General features: G+C 44.0%; 2 protein-coding genes across 5 annotated transcripts; both read left to right on the top strand.

Moving 5' to 3' along the window:
- The first annotated feature begins 197 nt into the window (after positions 1-197).
- On the top strand, positions 198-11730 carry RBBP5 (RB binding protein 5, histone lysine methyltransferase complex subunit). 4 transcript variants are annotated; one of them, XM_032203232.1, is made up of 14 exons: positions 198-244; positions 835-860; positions 949-1121; positions 1566-1706; positions 2134-2296; positions 2764-2873; positions 3033-3152; positions 3424-3577; positions 3679-3750; positions 4291-4408; positions 5007-5076; positions 5743-5972; positions 6255-6332; positions 9794-11730. In XM_032203232.1, exons 1-14 carry the CDS (start codon positions 226-228, stop codon positions 9817-9819), a joined length of 1500 nt encoding a protein of 499 aa, XP_032059123.1. In that variant the 5' UTR covers positions 198-225; the 3' UTR covers positions 9820-11730. The 4 variants fall into 4 exon arrangements, with proteins under 4 accessions (XP_032059123.1, XP_032059122.1, XP_032059121.1 ...); XM_032203231.1 differs by having other exon boundaries at positions 9791-11730; XM_032203230.1 differs by having other exon boundaries at positions 6255-6449.
- A 1468-nt stretch (positions 11731-13198) lies between these two features.
- TMEM81 (transmembrane protein 81) lies at positions 13199-14005 on the top strand. Its single transcript, XM_032203072.1, has one exon. The coding sequence runs from the start codon at positions 13199-13201 to the stop codon at positions 14003-14005; it is 807 nt and encodes a 268-aa protein (XP_032058963.1).
- Positions 14006-14610: the final 605 nt, after the last annotated feature.

Here is a 14610-nt window from a genome sequence, read left to right as displayed (position 1 = left end):
GCCCCGGCGCCGCCAAACGGAGCGGAACGGAGCCGCCGCCGCCCGGCTGCCTCCGGTCGAAGCCTCCCGGAGCCGAGCGGAGAAGGAGGGAGAGGAACCTGAGGATCCGGCGGAGGAAGGGAGCGGCGAGCCGTCAGGCGAACGGCGTGGGCGGCGCGGCGAGGCGCGGAGGCCCCCGGAGGGGTCCTTGGGGGACGGGGACGGAGGGAGCGGGACGGCGCCGCGATGAACCTGGAGCTGCTCGGTGCGGCCGGGGGGGGCGGGGCCGGGCCGGGAGGGGGGGACCCGGGGCCGGGGGGGTCCCGGAAGGCCAAGGGGGTCCCCGCCGGTACCGGGAGGGCGTCAGGGGGGTGGTGGAGCCCCGTGAGCGGCTCTGGGCCCCTCAGCTTGAGGATAGGGGGGGCTGAGGGGGGGTGGCGGAGGGGCTGGGGTCCTGTGAGGGGGTTGAGGGGGGTGGGCTGGGGGGGGGGAGGCTCAGGGCAGGGCTCGTGGCTCTCTGCAGCTCCCTGAGAGGGGTGGGGAGCTGGGGGTCGGCCTCTGCTCGCAGATAACCAGGGACAGGGCTAAAGGGAACGGTCTGGAGCTGTGCCAGGGGAGGTTGAGGTGGGCAATGAGGAGCCATTTCTGCTCAGACAGAGCGGGCAGGCGTTGGGACGGGTTGCCCAGGGAGGTGGGGGAGTCCCCGTCCCTGGGGGGGCTCCAGGAGAGGTTGGGGCTGGTGCTGGGGGACACGGCTCAGTGGTGGCAGGGGGTGGTTGGAGCAGATGATCCTGGGGGGCTTCTCCAACCCTAATGATTCTCCAACTCCGGTGCTGTCTTCGCATTTCGTTGCAGAATCCTTCGGGCAGAACTACCCCGAGGTAAGCACCCCCTCTTCTACACCCCTTGTCCCTGTCCCCATCCCGCTGCCAGTGGTTTTCGGGCAGACCCCAACCCTGTTCCCCGCAGGAGGCCGATGGCACGCTGGACTGCATCAGCATGGCCCTGACCTGCACCTTCAACCGCTGGGGCACGCTGCTCGCCGTGGGCTGCAACGACGGGCGCATCGTCATCTGGGACTTCCTGACCAGGGGCATCGCCAAGATCATCAGTGCCCACATTCACCCCGTCTGCTCCTTGTGGTGAGAGAGGACTGATGTTTTTTTTCCCCAGGAATGCTGTAACTGCATGCTGAGTGCTCTCTGAGCTAATAGCTACCTCCTCAGGAGCCACCAGGTGTGAGAGGCTGCTCTCCTTTTTGTCAGAATTTGCCTGTGTCTGTGTTTGCTGGGGACCAGGTGCTGCCAGAGCCAGACTGCTCTTGACAGCTGTTCCTGTTAGCTACTGAAACACAGAACGTTGTGGGATACAGAGTTGCATTTTAGGATGTATCCCTTTAAAATAGGGTGAGAATGTGGTATGTCTGTTAAGTGTGGGGTTGTTTAGAGTTCAAAAGTTGTTTTTCACACTAACAGTTTTACAGCTGAACCCGATAATTAGGTCTGATAATTTGAAGTGACTCTTGGTGGACACATTGTATGCATTTGAGAAGTAACTTGTACTTGGATTCGTTCTTGTCACTGTAGCTGGAGTCGAGATGGTCACAAATTAGTGAGTGCTTCAACCGACAACATCGTGTCACAGTGGGATGTGCTCTCTGGAGACTGTGACCAGAGATTTCGGTTTCCTTCGCCTATCTTGAAAGTTCAGTACCACCCTCGAGACCAGTAAGTCCTGTGGAAAAGAAAAAAAAAAGTTTGAATGCTCTCCTTTGGCTAAAATTAATAGTTATTAAAATATTTCACTGTGTTTTGCAAAGTAAGTGCTTTCAGCATGTCTTCTTTACGTGATTGGATTTGTTGTGGCTCTTTTTATTATGAAAGTATCAGGAAGGCAGTAGAGTAAACGTGAGAATGATTCTTAAAACTGTGCATAGAAATGTCTAGTTTATAAGTTAACTTTATAAACTTAAAGAATCTTCCAAAGAAAGAAATGAAATGAAAGAAGATACCAGTTCAATGTCATTTTGCAGTGTAAGACTAGAGAAAATGTATTCTAAGTAGCTCAACATAGATTGAGATTTTTTTTTATACTTCTAAATGTGAGAACTGTTTTGGAGAACAAACCATTAACTCTTCCTTTTCTGCTTTGCAGAAACAGAGTTCTGGTTTGTCCCATGAAGTCTGCGCCGGTGATGCTCACGCTGTCAGACTCCAAGCATGTTGTTCTGCCTGTGGATGACGATTCTGATCTCAACGTAGTGGCCTCCTTTGACAGGCGAGGGGAATACATTTATACGGGCAATGCCAAGGGGAAGGTGAGACTGTAGCAAGAGGCACTGGGTGCAGTAGCTTAGATTATTTCCTGTCTTTATCAAGGTGCTTGATGTCTCTAGGTTGCGTTCTTTGCTTTAATGTACAAGTAAGGCTTCCTCAATGTGTCTTGAATAATTCGATATGGTGTTGACACGATCATCTGCACCGTCACATTTCATCTTTGAAGATCTGTAGCATCTTTGTAGAGTCTTTGAGTTAGGCCTTTGTGTTCCTGTTGTCTTACTGTATGTGTTGGATCCTTTTCCAGTGTAAATAAACCAATGTTAATGTTGCAGAAGTGTCACAGAAACTATAGTAGAAACTAAAACTACAGCTGCAGAGCCCCAGCTATTCCTGTGTAGATTGCTGAGGCTTCTGTTTTCAGGGTTAGCAGCAGATGTGAAAGGTACCGAAAGTGGGGTGAGTCATAATGAGGGCACTGATTGCCTTCTGTTTCCTTCATCTTCAGATCTTGGTCTTAAAAACAGACACTCAGGATCTTGTTGCTTCCTTCAGAGTGACAACTGGCACCAGCAACACTACAGCTATTAAATCAATTGAATTTGCTCGGAAAGGAAGGTGAGTTATTTATCAAGTGGTATCTTTAAAGATGAGCTGAAAGCTACTGACTATACAAGGCCTTAAGAATTGCCACAATTACTTCATGCAACATATTCTGACTCTTTATTTTCTTATTTTTTTTAATGCAATGCATGTTCTGTGTAATCTTTCCTACAGCTGCTTTTTGATAAACACAGCTGACAGGATAATCAGGGTGTACGATGGCCGTGAAATTTTAACCTGTGGACGAGATGGGGAGCCTGAGCCGATGCAGAAGCTGCAGGATTTAGTGAACAGGTAAGAGGCAGCAGAATGAGTGAAAGCCTGTCTTGAAAAGGTTGTGTTTTGTGTGTTCTGTACTAATGGGAGCATCTGCACAAAGCTTAACTCAGTATTTTGTTTGGTGTAATGGACAGGTGTGTTTATTTGAATCGTGTGAGTCACAATTTGATGTGAAATGTAAATATTATTTGTGGATGGGAGGATACAAGGTCTTGGTCTGGAGAGCAGTCCTCTGTATTGTGCTGTTATTTAATTGCCTACTTTGAATTTTTTCTTTTGTACGTAGGACCCCATGGAAGAAGTGTTGTTTCTCTGGTGATGGCGAATATATAGTAGCAGGTTCAGCACGACAGCATGCTCTATACATTTGGGAGAAAAGCATTGGAAACCTAGTGAAAATCCTTCATGGGACCAGAGGAGAGCTGCTCTTGGATGTAGCAGTAAGAACTAGTGCTGAGTTTCTTGCTATTTTGCAAACTAAGCTTTCTTAGTTCTGTTCACCAGTTAAGCTCCTCCTCTTTTCTCTTCCACATCAACCTAGTGGCATCCTGTCCGGCCGATCATAGCTTCCATTTCCAGTGGCGTTGTATCCATATGGGCTCAGAATCAAGTGGTAAGCATTTCAGGTTATTTCCTTAAGAGAGTTCCCTGGTTGGTTTCCATCCTAGCAGACTGAATATTTGCATGTTGAAATCCTTTATTGAATCCCAGTTCAGCAAGCTCCCTAGCTTCACCTGCTTGACTTGAAAGATGTTTGCCATCAAGTTGAATGTGAGAAGGGCGCATATACTTCAACTGCCGAACTAGTTAAGCTTTGTGTTAAGTCACAGGGATGTTTTATGCAGGGATGGTGTCCTTCTGTATATGTTAAGTATAGGAAGTCTAAGTGAGTGTGTCAGAACTGCAGTGGTTAATATTAACATATGACTGGTTTTAGGGATAATGACGTACATTGCCATATCGAAGGAGTGTGGTCATATTTTCAGTAGGAGCTGATTCATGCAGTTCCTATCTGGCATATGATAGAGCTATGACTTCTGTGATGTTGCACATGGCTTGGGGGATTTTAATGTGGTATGAGATTGTAAGTGCACGAGTCCTCGCTGTGGTTGCTGTTGCGTAAAGTAAAATTCATCTTGAATTTGTGGTGTAGGAAAACTGGAGTGCCTTTGCACCTGACTTCAAAGAACTGGACGAGAATGTAGAATATGAAGAGAGAGAGTCTGAGTTTGACATTGAAGATGAAGATAAGAGTGAACCAGAACAGACAGGTAATGCCTAAACTTTGTTCCTGTGCAGCAACGGTGTGGTCAGCAGTTTGGTTGTTACCAAATCATTTGTAGTCCAAATGTATGATCATAATAAAAATTAAAACTAGTGGTCACAGTAGTGTACGTGGGTAGTAAATGTCAAACAGCAGTGGATAAATGAAGGTATCTAAATCGACAATCAGTGTGATTCCTCCTAATTGCCGTGCCATATTTGCTTAACAAAGCCTCCCCTTTCCATTGTGTTTTCAGTCGAAGGCAGTAGTCTTTGACCCGTGGGTGTGTGGGCTTGCTCTCACCAGAAGCGATGCTGAATTTGAATCAGTAGCAGCACAACTTGGCCGCTTGGTGGTGCCAAAAAGTTGTGTACTGGAAAAGGCTAACCTTCTATAGAAAGAAGTAAGGATTCTTCCCAGCACACCGCAGAGCTCTCCTCGTTGCCAGGCTTTGCAGTACTTCACGCTTTTAGATTACTCTTTCTCTAGGACTTTCTAATATTAAAACATAACATTGGCTTGTGGGAACAAAGCATTAAAACAAATTCTAAGTAATTTGTTCTTTTCCTTGTTGTCTTTAATTCTTTTTTTCCCCTGATTCTTAGGTGCTGATGCTGCAGAAGATGAAGAAGTGGATGTAACTAGTGTAGATCCCATTGCTGCCTTCTGTAGCAGGTAAAAGAATAATTTTGTTTAAAGTATGAATATAAAATGTAGCACTAATGTATTCCCTGTATAGTATAACAGCCCTCCTCACATACTTGCATTTTCTGTGTCTTTCCTGTACCAGATAGAAAGAATTACTTGTGTAAAGAGCCCTTTGCAGAGGCTAAGCTGCATCTTTGGATGGATTGCTACATTTCATGTAGTTACAGCACAAACAAGGTGTAGGCTTCAGTTGTTAATTGTTCTGGGTGAGGAAGATGAAAGAAATGAGACCAAGATGAACCGTGTTCCTTTGTTCTTCTTTTTTTTTTTAATACTGAGTGCGTCTCTGACAGTCTAGAGTTGTCTTTTTTCTGTTCTCTGTCCCGGAGTCCCCTGTTAATCACCATCAGTCTTGCACAGGAAACCAGGCAGTCTATGACTGTGACACTCGTGTGGCATGCACTCCCTCCAAGAATGACAATCCTTGTCTTCACAGCATTTCCATGTTCCTCCTTAATGTCTTTGGTTAAGGTATCAAATATCTATTTGTACAGAGTTCTTAAGCTGCTGAATGCCTTGGTCAACTACACAGCGTGGCTGTCTGACTGCTCCCTGCAGAGACGGGGCTTGATTTGTGAATGAGATGTCAAAGATCATTAATTTTAAAAGACAGCCTACTTTTTTCTTTTGTAGTGATGAAGAACTGGAGGACTCCAAGGCTCTGCTTTACTTACCCATTGCTCCTGAAGTGGAAGATCCAGAAGAAAACCCCTATGGACCTCCCCCTGATGCTGTTCAGAGTTCTTTAAGCGATGAGGGAATAGGTTCTGAGAAGAAGAGACAGTCCTCCTCTGATGGACCTCAGGCACCAAAGAAGAAGCCCAAAACCACCAACATTGAACTACAAGGAGTACCTAATGATGGTGATTAGAAGCTGCCATTGTTTTAGTGCCTATTTTGCATCTGACATAGATTTTAGCTTTGCCTAGTCAGAATACTAGGTGGTCACTCATTGATTTTCTTTTCTGTGAAGTTACTTCTCACAACAATGGTTAATGGCCACCTACTTACAAAGTTTGCTGGCGTTTTGCAAACTAGAAATGAGAACAGGCATCCTGCAACTAGTTTTTAATGTTGTTTGTATTTAACGTCTGATTTCAGTGTCCTAATGATGACTCCTCTTGGTAACACATTGCTTTCCACAGAAGTCCATCCGCTGCTGGGTGTGAAGGGAGATGGTAAATCCAAGAAGAAGCAAGCAGGCAGGCCTAAAGGATCAAAAGGTAAAGACAAAGATTCTCCATTTAAACCGAAACTCTACAAAGGGGACAGAGGTGCTTTACCTCTGGAAGGAGCAGCGAAGGGTAAAGTGCAGGCGGAGCTGGGACAGCCTTTGACAGGTAAGGACCCAGTGTGAGCGTCGTTGCTTGCTTGGTGGCCTTGCTTTGTACAGACCCTGACTTAATATAGTCATAGCATTTTATCTTCCCAAATGGCACCTGCTCACTAAATGTTTAGCTGCTGTCAAGGATAGGCAAAATTTTACACTTTTTTTTGCAGAAGGACTTTTAATAGTTTTAGTAAAACTGATATCCATGCATGTGGTGTTGCATAATGTAAAGCACGTGTAGGGTTTTTGATAGAGATGGAGCACTATTTCAAAAGCAAAGTGTCTTTGACTTTAGTCATTTAGTTATTAACTTCTTTCAGTTCTTACATTTGCAATAACTGTGCTCAGTTTGGCTGGGTAGGTTTTGACAGCAAAAATGTAAATAGTGAAGGGTTCAGAAGCTTAAATTGATGTTTTGTGCCATCAGTGGTGTAATGAACAAAAAAGTTCTGTAATCAGAACTAGGAAATGAAGCAGGTATCAAAAACTTTTTGAAGGTTAGAAATACTGTCCGTTGACTTAGGAGAGGTTTTATTTCCCTCTTCTCCGGGACTCAGCTAAATGACCTCGTAACTGGGGGTTTCCATTTCCTATCTGAACTAGAATATTGTTGTTTATGGTTTCTGCCAAAATACACACCTGTGACTTTCCACTAGGCAAAGTGTAGTGTTGCTTAAAGGAGTGTAGTAAAAGACTGAGCATTGCCTGTTTGATCAGTGGACCCTAAGATAAAATTTTTCTATACCTAGCTATGCAATAGCCTTAGTTAAATCCCAGAAAGCACAGATGCTGTAATAGAGGACAGGTTTTGTTGGCTCTTTCCACGTTTTTTTAAAATTGTGTTTTGTTGGTTGCTTACTCTAGAACAAGCCTTGCAGTCACCTTCGTTAGGGCCCAGCTGGTGACAGTGTTTCCCATCTGTCTCATTTGCTACTTGAGCATATTTGGGGAAAGTTCACTCAGGTGTAGCAAAGGAAGTACACATTTGGATTAAATGATGCGCGTCCCACAGAGAACGTAGGGCTGATACATAAATGGATTCAAAGATATGATATAATTGATATATCAAATTTTGCATTTCCTTGAACTCAGCAGCTGCTGCTGTGGATTTTAGACTGCACAGAGTTGATTTGATTTTTGTTTTTTAACCCCTTCCTTCCCTCACTGCTGGTCCTACGTTACCCACCTTGCTCATTGTCCTTCCTGCTCTGCTCCTGTTATGTTGCTTATTCCAGTACTGGTAACTGCTATATGCAGAAAAAGGGAATGTGATAAAAGAAACCTGTCTATAAGTGGCAAAACATGGTGAATGTTTTCTGGGCTTCTATTTAATCTTCTCACGATGCACCTTACAAAATCTAGAAATTAAACAAATAGCTGAAAATATCCTTAGACCTTCTGAGCAGCACAGATTAGCTTCTAGTGTCAGGGTTACCAGGCAGGGCAGTTCTCTCTCGATTTCTCAGGTCATGAGGGGCAATCCAATGTGCTTAGAAGTACAATCACAGGGAGTTGTCTGGGTCAATACAGATTCTCAGATGTCTGCTGGCATCTGTTAAACATCCTGACTTCTCTGTTGTCCACCCAGCATGGCACAAGACTAGTCTGAAGACCAGATGAGTATAACCCTTCATCAGCAAGCCTGTTGATTGCTTTCTTTTATCACAGTGCTAATTAACGTGGCCATATGCAAAAGGACATAAAAGAGAGAGAGGATTATGCACTGGAAACTTAACAGTGTGGCTTCCCAAACAAATTTCAGTGGTTAATTGTTTCAAAAAACAAACAAACAAAGCTGAGTATCTTAACTTGTACATTTTTAAGTAACTGTGTAAGCACTTCAGAGAACCGTGTGTAATCACTTTCAGAGAAATGGTTTAAATAGCAGGTATGTTTTTCCTTTTTTTTCCCCAAGGTGTATGTTTCTGTGACTTTCTTATCACTCTTTACTAATTTGCTTGGTCTGTCATTGTAGACAGATCTCAGTGTGCTTTCTTCTTGGCAGCTTGTAATCGTTGTTGCATCAATCTGCTCTACAGAGCTGTAGGAAAACACTCCCATTGCCTCTAACATGTTTCAAATGAAGCAAGATTCTGGACAGGCACCTGTGTGTTTTTTGCACATAATTGGAAATCATATTTGGGAGGATTTTTGTGTGGCTTTGCTTATAGTTTTCTGTGCAATACTTACAGTCTGACTTGCTTTAAGAGACAACTGTGCACTTTCACTTGTTATTGCTGCTGAGCTTCGGATGCAAATAATCATAGCAAATAATCAGTATTGCTGTGGTGGACTTCTCTCTCAGTAGCATCTGTCATTGTGCTCCCTTGTACAGTACCATTGACCAAACAGGTCGTGCAGTAGGTCCCGCCAATTAGTATTGGAAGCATCTGTATGAGGTGTGATGAAAGTAACAGTCCACTGAAAAAAACAAAACAAAACACAACATCACTTGGATCAAAGCTCAGTCATATTCTCATGAAGTTCATGTCTGTCTTCCTTTGTTCTCTTTATGGCTTGTGCTTATAACTTCTGTTTTGGGCAGCTAATTTTTCTTGTCTGCTGACGTTTCACCACTTGCAAACGCGTGCTTGCAAACTGAAGTGGCCTTCTGCTTGCAGTGCTGGAGCCAGACTGGCTTCTCTGGGTCTCTTGCATGAAGCTGTCAGTTCCGCTAGTTCCTTGTGCTGTTGCTTTCTGATGGAAGTGATCGGTCCCTAAACCAGCCTCTCAATGAGCAGTTTTTCTCTGGCAGCTGTTGTCTGAATTGCCGTAATACAGTGTCTTCTGCAGGCTGCGTGGCTGGGACCTGGAGCCTGCTGCAGGCTGTCTCTGTGGCTGGGCTGTGCAGCCTGGCAGTAAATGTCCTAGTGTTAAAGCAGATGTGTCAAAATCAGATTTCAGTAAAGACAAACTGGGAAGTTTGATCTATTTTATGGTCTTGGAACAAAATCGTGCAGCATTCTGATATAACCCCAAATTGGGTAAAACGTTCATTTCAGTTGGGTTTCTGCTTTGAGATTTTGGGATTGATGAATCCAAAAATTTTCTACCAGGTAAGTTTGCTTGTGCCTCTGTGGAATAAAAGCTCAGAGGTTCTTAGCCACCTTGTCCATGCCTACGCACATGATCTCAAATGCAGAAATACCAAAGATCTCAATTTGTCATAGGTACTATCTTGTTGATTATATCTCGTTCTGGAAAGAATAGCTTTATCTAGAAAATCCTATTCTCTTTTTTTTTGTTGTTGTTTTTGTCTGGAAATGCTTGCAACATTTGGTGGTCTCTGGTTTCTGGTCACATCTGTTTGAGCCTGATGATTTATTTTTCACCTGTCTTTGATCTCTTTAGCAGGTGGTGCAATCTCAGAATTGCTATGAAGACATTCTTCCTTATCTTCCCCTGTTCTTTCCTGTATTGGCACCATAATATGGAAAATAGATGAAATGCTCGGTCAGAATGGACTGACTATAATGCAGCAGCCTGATTGTTCATGGATTCAGGGAGTGACTTTTATAAGAAATGAATATTGAAGAGGAAATGGCCTTCATTCTTCCTTAATTGCCTCTTCATCGAACAGTGTAAGATGCTGACTCTCAGGTCATGCGATTTGCAAAGAGACTTAATTGGACTGCCTTTGTGTTGTCATATATCACTATTTCTCAACTGAGCTGGTACCCAACACGTTGCCACTCCAGAGCTTGTCAACCTTTTTTTTTTAAAAAAAGTAATTTCTTTTGTTCCTGGATTGAAGAATACCTGAAGTGTATGGTGTTTATTCCTGATACCATATGGCTTTGCATCCTACAGACTTCCCTTTCTCTGCTGTTCACTCTCATTTCAGCGGGCTGTAGGTCCTTCTCTGCTAGCTGCACTACCTTCCTAGCTTTTCTGTTAGTTCAGTGCGATGTCTTCTGTGCTGACATGCTTAGTGAAACACTGCTACTGATTATGTGCCAAGTTTGATTTCATCTCAAGTGGATAGAGACGTAAAGTGAAGAATCAAGACACCCTCTGAAGTCCACAAAAAATGAATCTTCATAGAGTGGATATTTCAGACATGAAGGATGACTCTGCTTCTGGGAAAAGGAACAAAGGAAAGTAGCTGCAGATAAAATACTCAGTTTATATGCTTTCATCTAGACTGTAATATGAAGAGCTGTGTTGGCAGTTCCTTTCCATCCTTGCAAATGTTTTTATTCTGTTTCTTTCCTTTAAGATGTACTACCAGAAACAATCAGTTTCCTCCTTTGCTGGTGTATACTAGCAGTTACAGAAGAAGCAGAGCCAATATTTATCCTAACTGCAACTGTATTTTTTCAGTAATCCTTCCAAGACGTAAAGATGAAATGAATAACAATGTGATTGTATGAAAAACAAAACATATGGAACTCGAATTTTTAAAAGCAATCTTTTGTTTTAGTTCTCTTCTATTTCTGGATCAAGAATAGAAAAACGATGAATGCTCGGAGCTTCTTCCCAGCTGTACTTCAACCTTTTATTTCTTAATGACATTTGTAATATTTTCTTTGTGGGAATGGCAAGAGACATTTTCTCTATCCAGTACCTACAGCCTGATCCTTCTGCACTAGACCAACAGCTTGCTAAAAGAAAGTTTTCATTCCTAATGCCCCTTGTTTTGTAGTGACTTTGACGGTTCCTATGCAATTACTTCATTTTTTTTTCCCTAGATGTAATTATTGAGATATCTCTATGTATTTAAATTTTCAAAGTACACTGCAGACATTAAAAGCCAAGAAGAGGAGTAATAAAGAGATGTGTTAATTTATGGTCGGAAGTGTGCAGTAATAGCGTGAGATACGAGCATGGGAAGAGAGGAGGCATTTTAAATCGGAAGGATTTTTTAAAACTGGTATTTTCATTTCCGGCTTTGGTACAGTGGTCTGCTTAATGAAATTTGTTCCCACGTGTACAGTATTAATTTTCTTTGTTCTTTCTGCTTATAGTACGATTCACATCTTTTCTAGAACGCTGTCATGTCAAATCCACCCGTATGTGGCGTGGCTGAGCTCACAAGCTTTCAAAGATGCATAGGCAATGGTTCTCTAGATTATTTTAAAGCCTATTATTTGCCACAGACTCCAGCCTTCGTTTCTGTTAAAACTTCTTTGTACAGTGTATATGTCCTTGGTTTATCTTCTTCCATCTTCTATTTTATTTTTTGGTATGCGTAGTTTTGTACAGTACGTGTCAGATACTGGCTTGCTGGTAGCACATAGTGATGTTAGTTTTTGTGTCTGTAAATAAAGATGTATGTTTTATTTCCTAAAGTCAATGGTTAAGTCTTGGCTTCTCCATGCTTCATGATCATTTATATTGTGACAGTGGCTGGGAATCCCACAGCACAGCTCTGGTGCAAATGCAGATGTATTGTACCTTCACCACAGCTGGTGTGTTGTGTTCCTTTTGTTTCAATTTTGTTTTTCTTTTTTTTTCTTTAATGGGGTATTTGGTTGCAGTAGTAAATCTCTAATGTAATAAAAAGCGCTGTGCACCTGAGTGCACATGAGACAGCTGTGCTGAAAGGGGGGCTGAGCACAAAGTGTGCTGCGTGTAGCTGGGGTAACTGGATGTGAAATATAACTGGATTAGATCTTCAAAAGTTATCATTTTAATAAATTAAGGGGTCTTAGAAAAAGAAGCAAGGATATTCATTAGCAAAGCTGTTTAAGAACAAGGCAATCTAGCCCTTCCTGTAATCCATAATTCAATTGCTGGTAGAGAGGCAATTGATTATTGAACTGACTTGACCATAGCTTCATTACTGCATCGAAAGAAACAACTTCGACTTCTTTTTTTCAAGGAGAACTTTAGTAGTGCATTATTCTTTTGGGATGCTTGAACACTTGGTGAGTTATGTTGGGATGTTTCCTCTTTATGCACTCTCTAGCTATGACAGCATACAAGGGATTTCAGTTTTACAAATTCATAGATTGAATGTGGAGATCTTGGCTCTGAGATTGCTCTTTGGAGTCAGTGGCTGTACGTGACCAGCGGATGGGGCTCAGGAGATCCCCGGAGGTCAGTGCTGTTGAATCCCAAGCAGAGCTTGTCTGTGACATCGTCACCTGGGAACGTGAGCTCACGGAATTGCTTTGCCGAGCCCTGTGTAGAGATGAAGGACATCGGTGATACAGCCCTGGTCACCTGGCCTTTGATCCCTGGGTAGTGTGATGGCAGTGAAGTCAAAATCTTGTTTTCGTGGTCTTGGTCGCTTGGGCATTGCCTTGGATTTTTGGGATAGGCATATGTGATAAAACCACAGGTGCTACCTAAGTCATGATTTCCTCACACTGAATAGTGCTCTTTTAAAAGTTCCAGTAATGAGTACTTCTGTTGTTTTATAGCTTCATAAGAAAATTAAACTGGAACAATAGAGTGGCAATTCATTAAAATAGCACATAAAATCTTAAGGAGGGAGGACTTCATCTTTTTTAAATTGTCAAATAGATCCCAGTTGCCGGATAAGGTGAATTTAAACGTTCTGCTGCTCCATTACGAGAACCAGAACTCAGATTCATTCTGACCGACACAGCGATGTGCTGCACCTTCAGCAGTGTTACACTTCAAGCTTGTCTCGTTAGAGGATTTCTCCTAATGGAAGGATTAGGTCTTAAAGGTGATGCTGGTGGCACTTCAGAAACACTGAGTACGGAGGCTTACAGAGAGTGATTTATTTTATTATCATTATTTTTTTACTGCTGAATTTGGGCAGCTTTAGAGTAGCACATCTGACTGATGACTGCCATGAAGACCTTAGGGAGCTGGTGCACCCTTGGGATGTTATCTTGTGCTTTCTACCTTCCACTGGCGGTCTCCTTTCAAAGAGTCACCATCCCGGCAGAGCTGAAGTCGGTGATCGCTAAAGTCGCCGTGAACGCCACGTCCTGCAGTGTCACCTGCGGGCTGGGCTTCAAGCTGGAGGAGATGTGCGAGATCACCCCGGCCGGGGAGAGGAGGAACTGCACCATGCGCAGGTCCCCCTGCCTCACCACCTGGGGCTGTGGTTTGCTCCATTTCACCGTCCCGGTGGGCAAACCGTTCAACTTCAGCTGCCTGAGCTCGGACACGGTCGAGTTCGTTAGCCGAGCCTATACCTACACGTGGAGGCTCGCCCCAGGGCTCATCACCATGAACGACGTCCTCTTTGTACCTTTCAAAAACCCCGGTTTTGTCGTGCAGTTTTCCCCCACCAGGGAGTCGGACGCGGGGACGTACCGCTGCGATGTGCGGATGCTGAAGACATTCAGGGTCATCAAGAGAGTCTACTTCGGGGTGAGAGTGATCCGAAAGGACTTTGTGGATCTGAACTTCCAGAAGTCCTTGACTCACGAGCAGCAGCTAGCAGCGAATGAGGTGGAAGGAATCAAAGGAAACAACACCAGCACAGAAGTGCAGCAGCACTTCTGGCAAAGAAAATCATTTTATACATCCCTGGTAGGAATTGGAAGCGGAGTGATAGGAGTTGTCTTGCTGAGAGTGGCTCTCCGCTCCTTGCAGAAGACTTTGAGGAGAAGTGATGCAGAGACACAACCTGAGTTTTAAGGCAATTGCTGTTCTCTGTCTTGTTTATTATAATAAATCTAGCAATATTAGTATCGACGCAGCATTTCGTGGTGAGGTTTGTTAATTTGGCAGTTTGTCTGTTACCAGACTGAGAAGCTTAATGAAAGAATTGGTAAGTTAGCACCGGAGTGTGGGTCTTAGTGGTGGAGTGCAGGCAGTGTCTCCAGGTGGGGCAAGGCTCTTGTTCCCTGCATGGTGTGAAAGGGTGGCTGATGTTCTTTACCCCTGCAATGGTCCAGACAGAAGTTAAGAGGGCACTGAGCCACAGAAAACTGCCCGACACTCCTCTAACCAGCCTTTATTTTACCTCCAGTTGCTTTCTTTGTTTTGTAGCTGATAACTTGGAATCCTGCTTCTGCCTTGTCGTTTCTTCTGCCTTGCCCAGAGCTGTGGCGATGCGGGCTGACCCAGATGGCTGCTTTTGGTAGGTGGTGTTCTCCAGGAAGAGGCACAAAGAAGCGAGGGTGCAGCAGCTGGGCTCAGAAACGTGGTTTCCAGGCTGCCTGCTGTCCCCATCAAACCCAAGCACTCCACCCTCGGGAGCTGGGTGTGCAGGGACGAGGTGAGCCACCGCTGCCTGCTGC

The sequence above is a fragment of the Aythya fuligula genome, chromosome 25, assembly GCF_009819795.1.
Source record: "Aythya fuligula isolate bAytFul2 chromosome 25, bAytFul2.pri, whole genome shotgun sequence".
Taxonomy (NCBI): domain Eukaryota; kingdom Metazoa; phylum Chordata; class Aves; order Anseriformes; family Anatidae; genus Aythya; species Aythya fuligula.
The sequence above is the reverse complement of the archived record's forward strand: the minus strand, read 5'-3'. Positions and strand labels throughout refer to the sequence as shown.

Excerpts from the sequence above, each read along its gene's own strand:
- RBBP5 (XM_032203229.1), top strand. Across the intron at positions 5,973-6,254 it reads ACAAGGAGTACCTAATGATG|AAGTCCATCCGCTGCTGGGT; the intron begins GTGATTAGAAGC and ends TGCTTTCCACAG. Across the intron at positions 6,450-9,790 it reads GCTGGGACAGCCTTTGACAG|CAGGTGGTGCAATCTCAGAA; the intron begins GTAAGGACCCAG and ends TGATCTCTTTAG.
- TMEM81 (XM_032203072.1), top strand. The coding sequence starts at position 13,199 with ATGACTGCCATGAAGACCTTAGGGAGCTGGTGCACCCTTGGGATGTTA.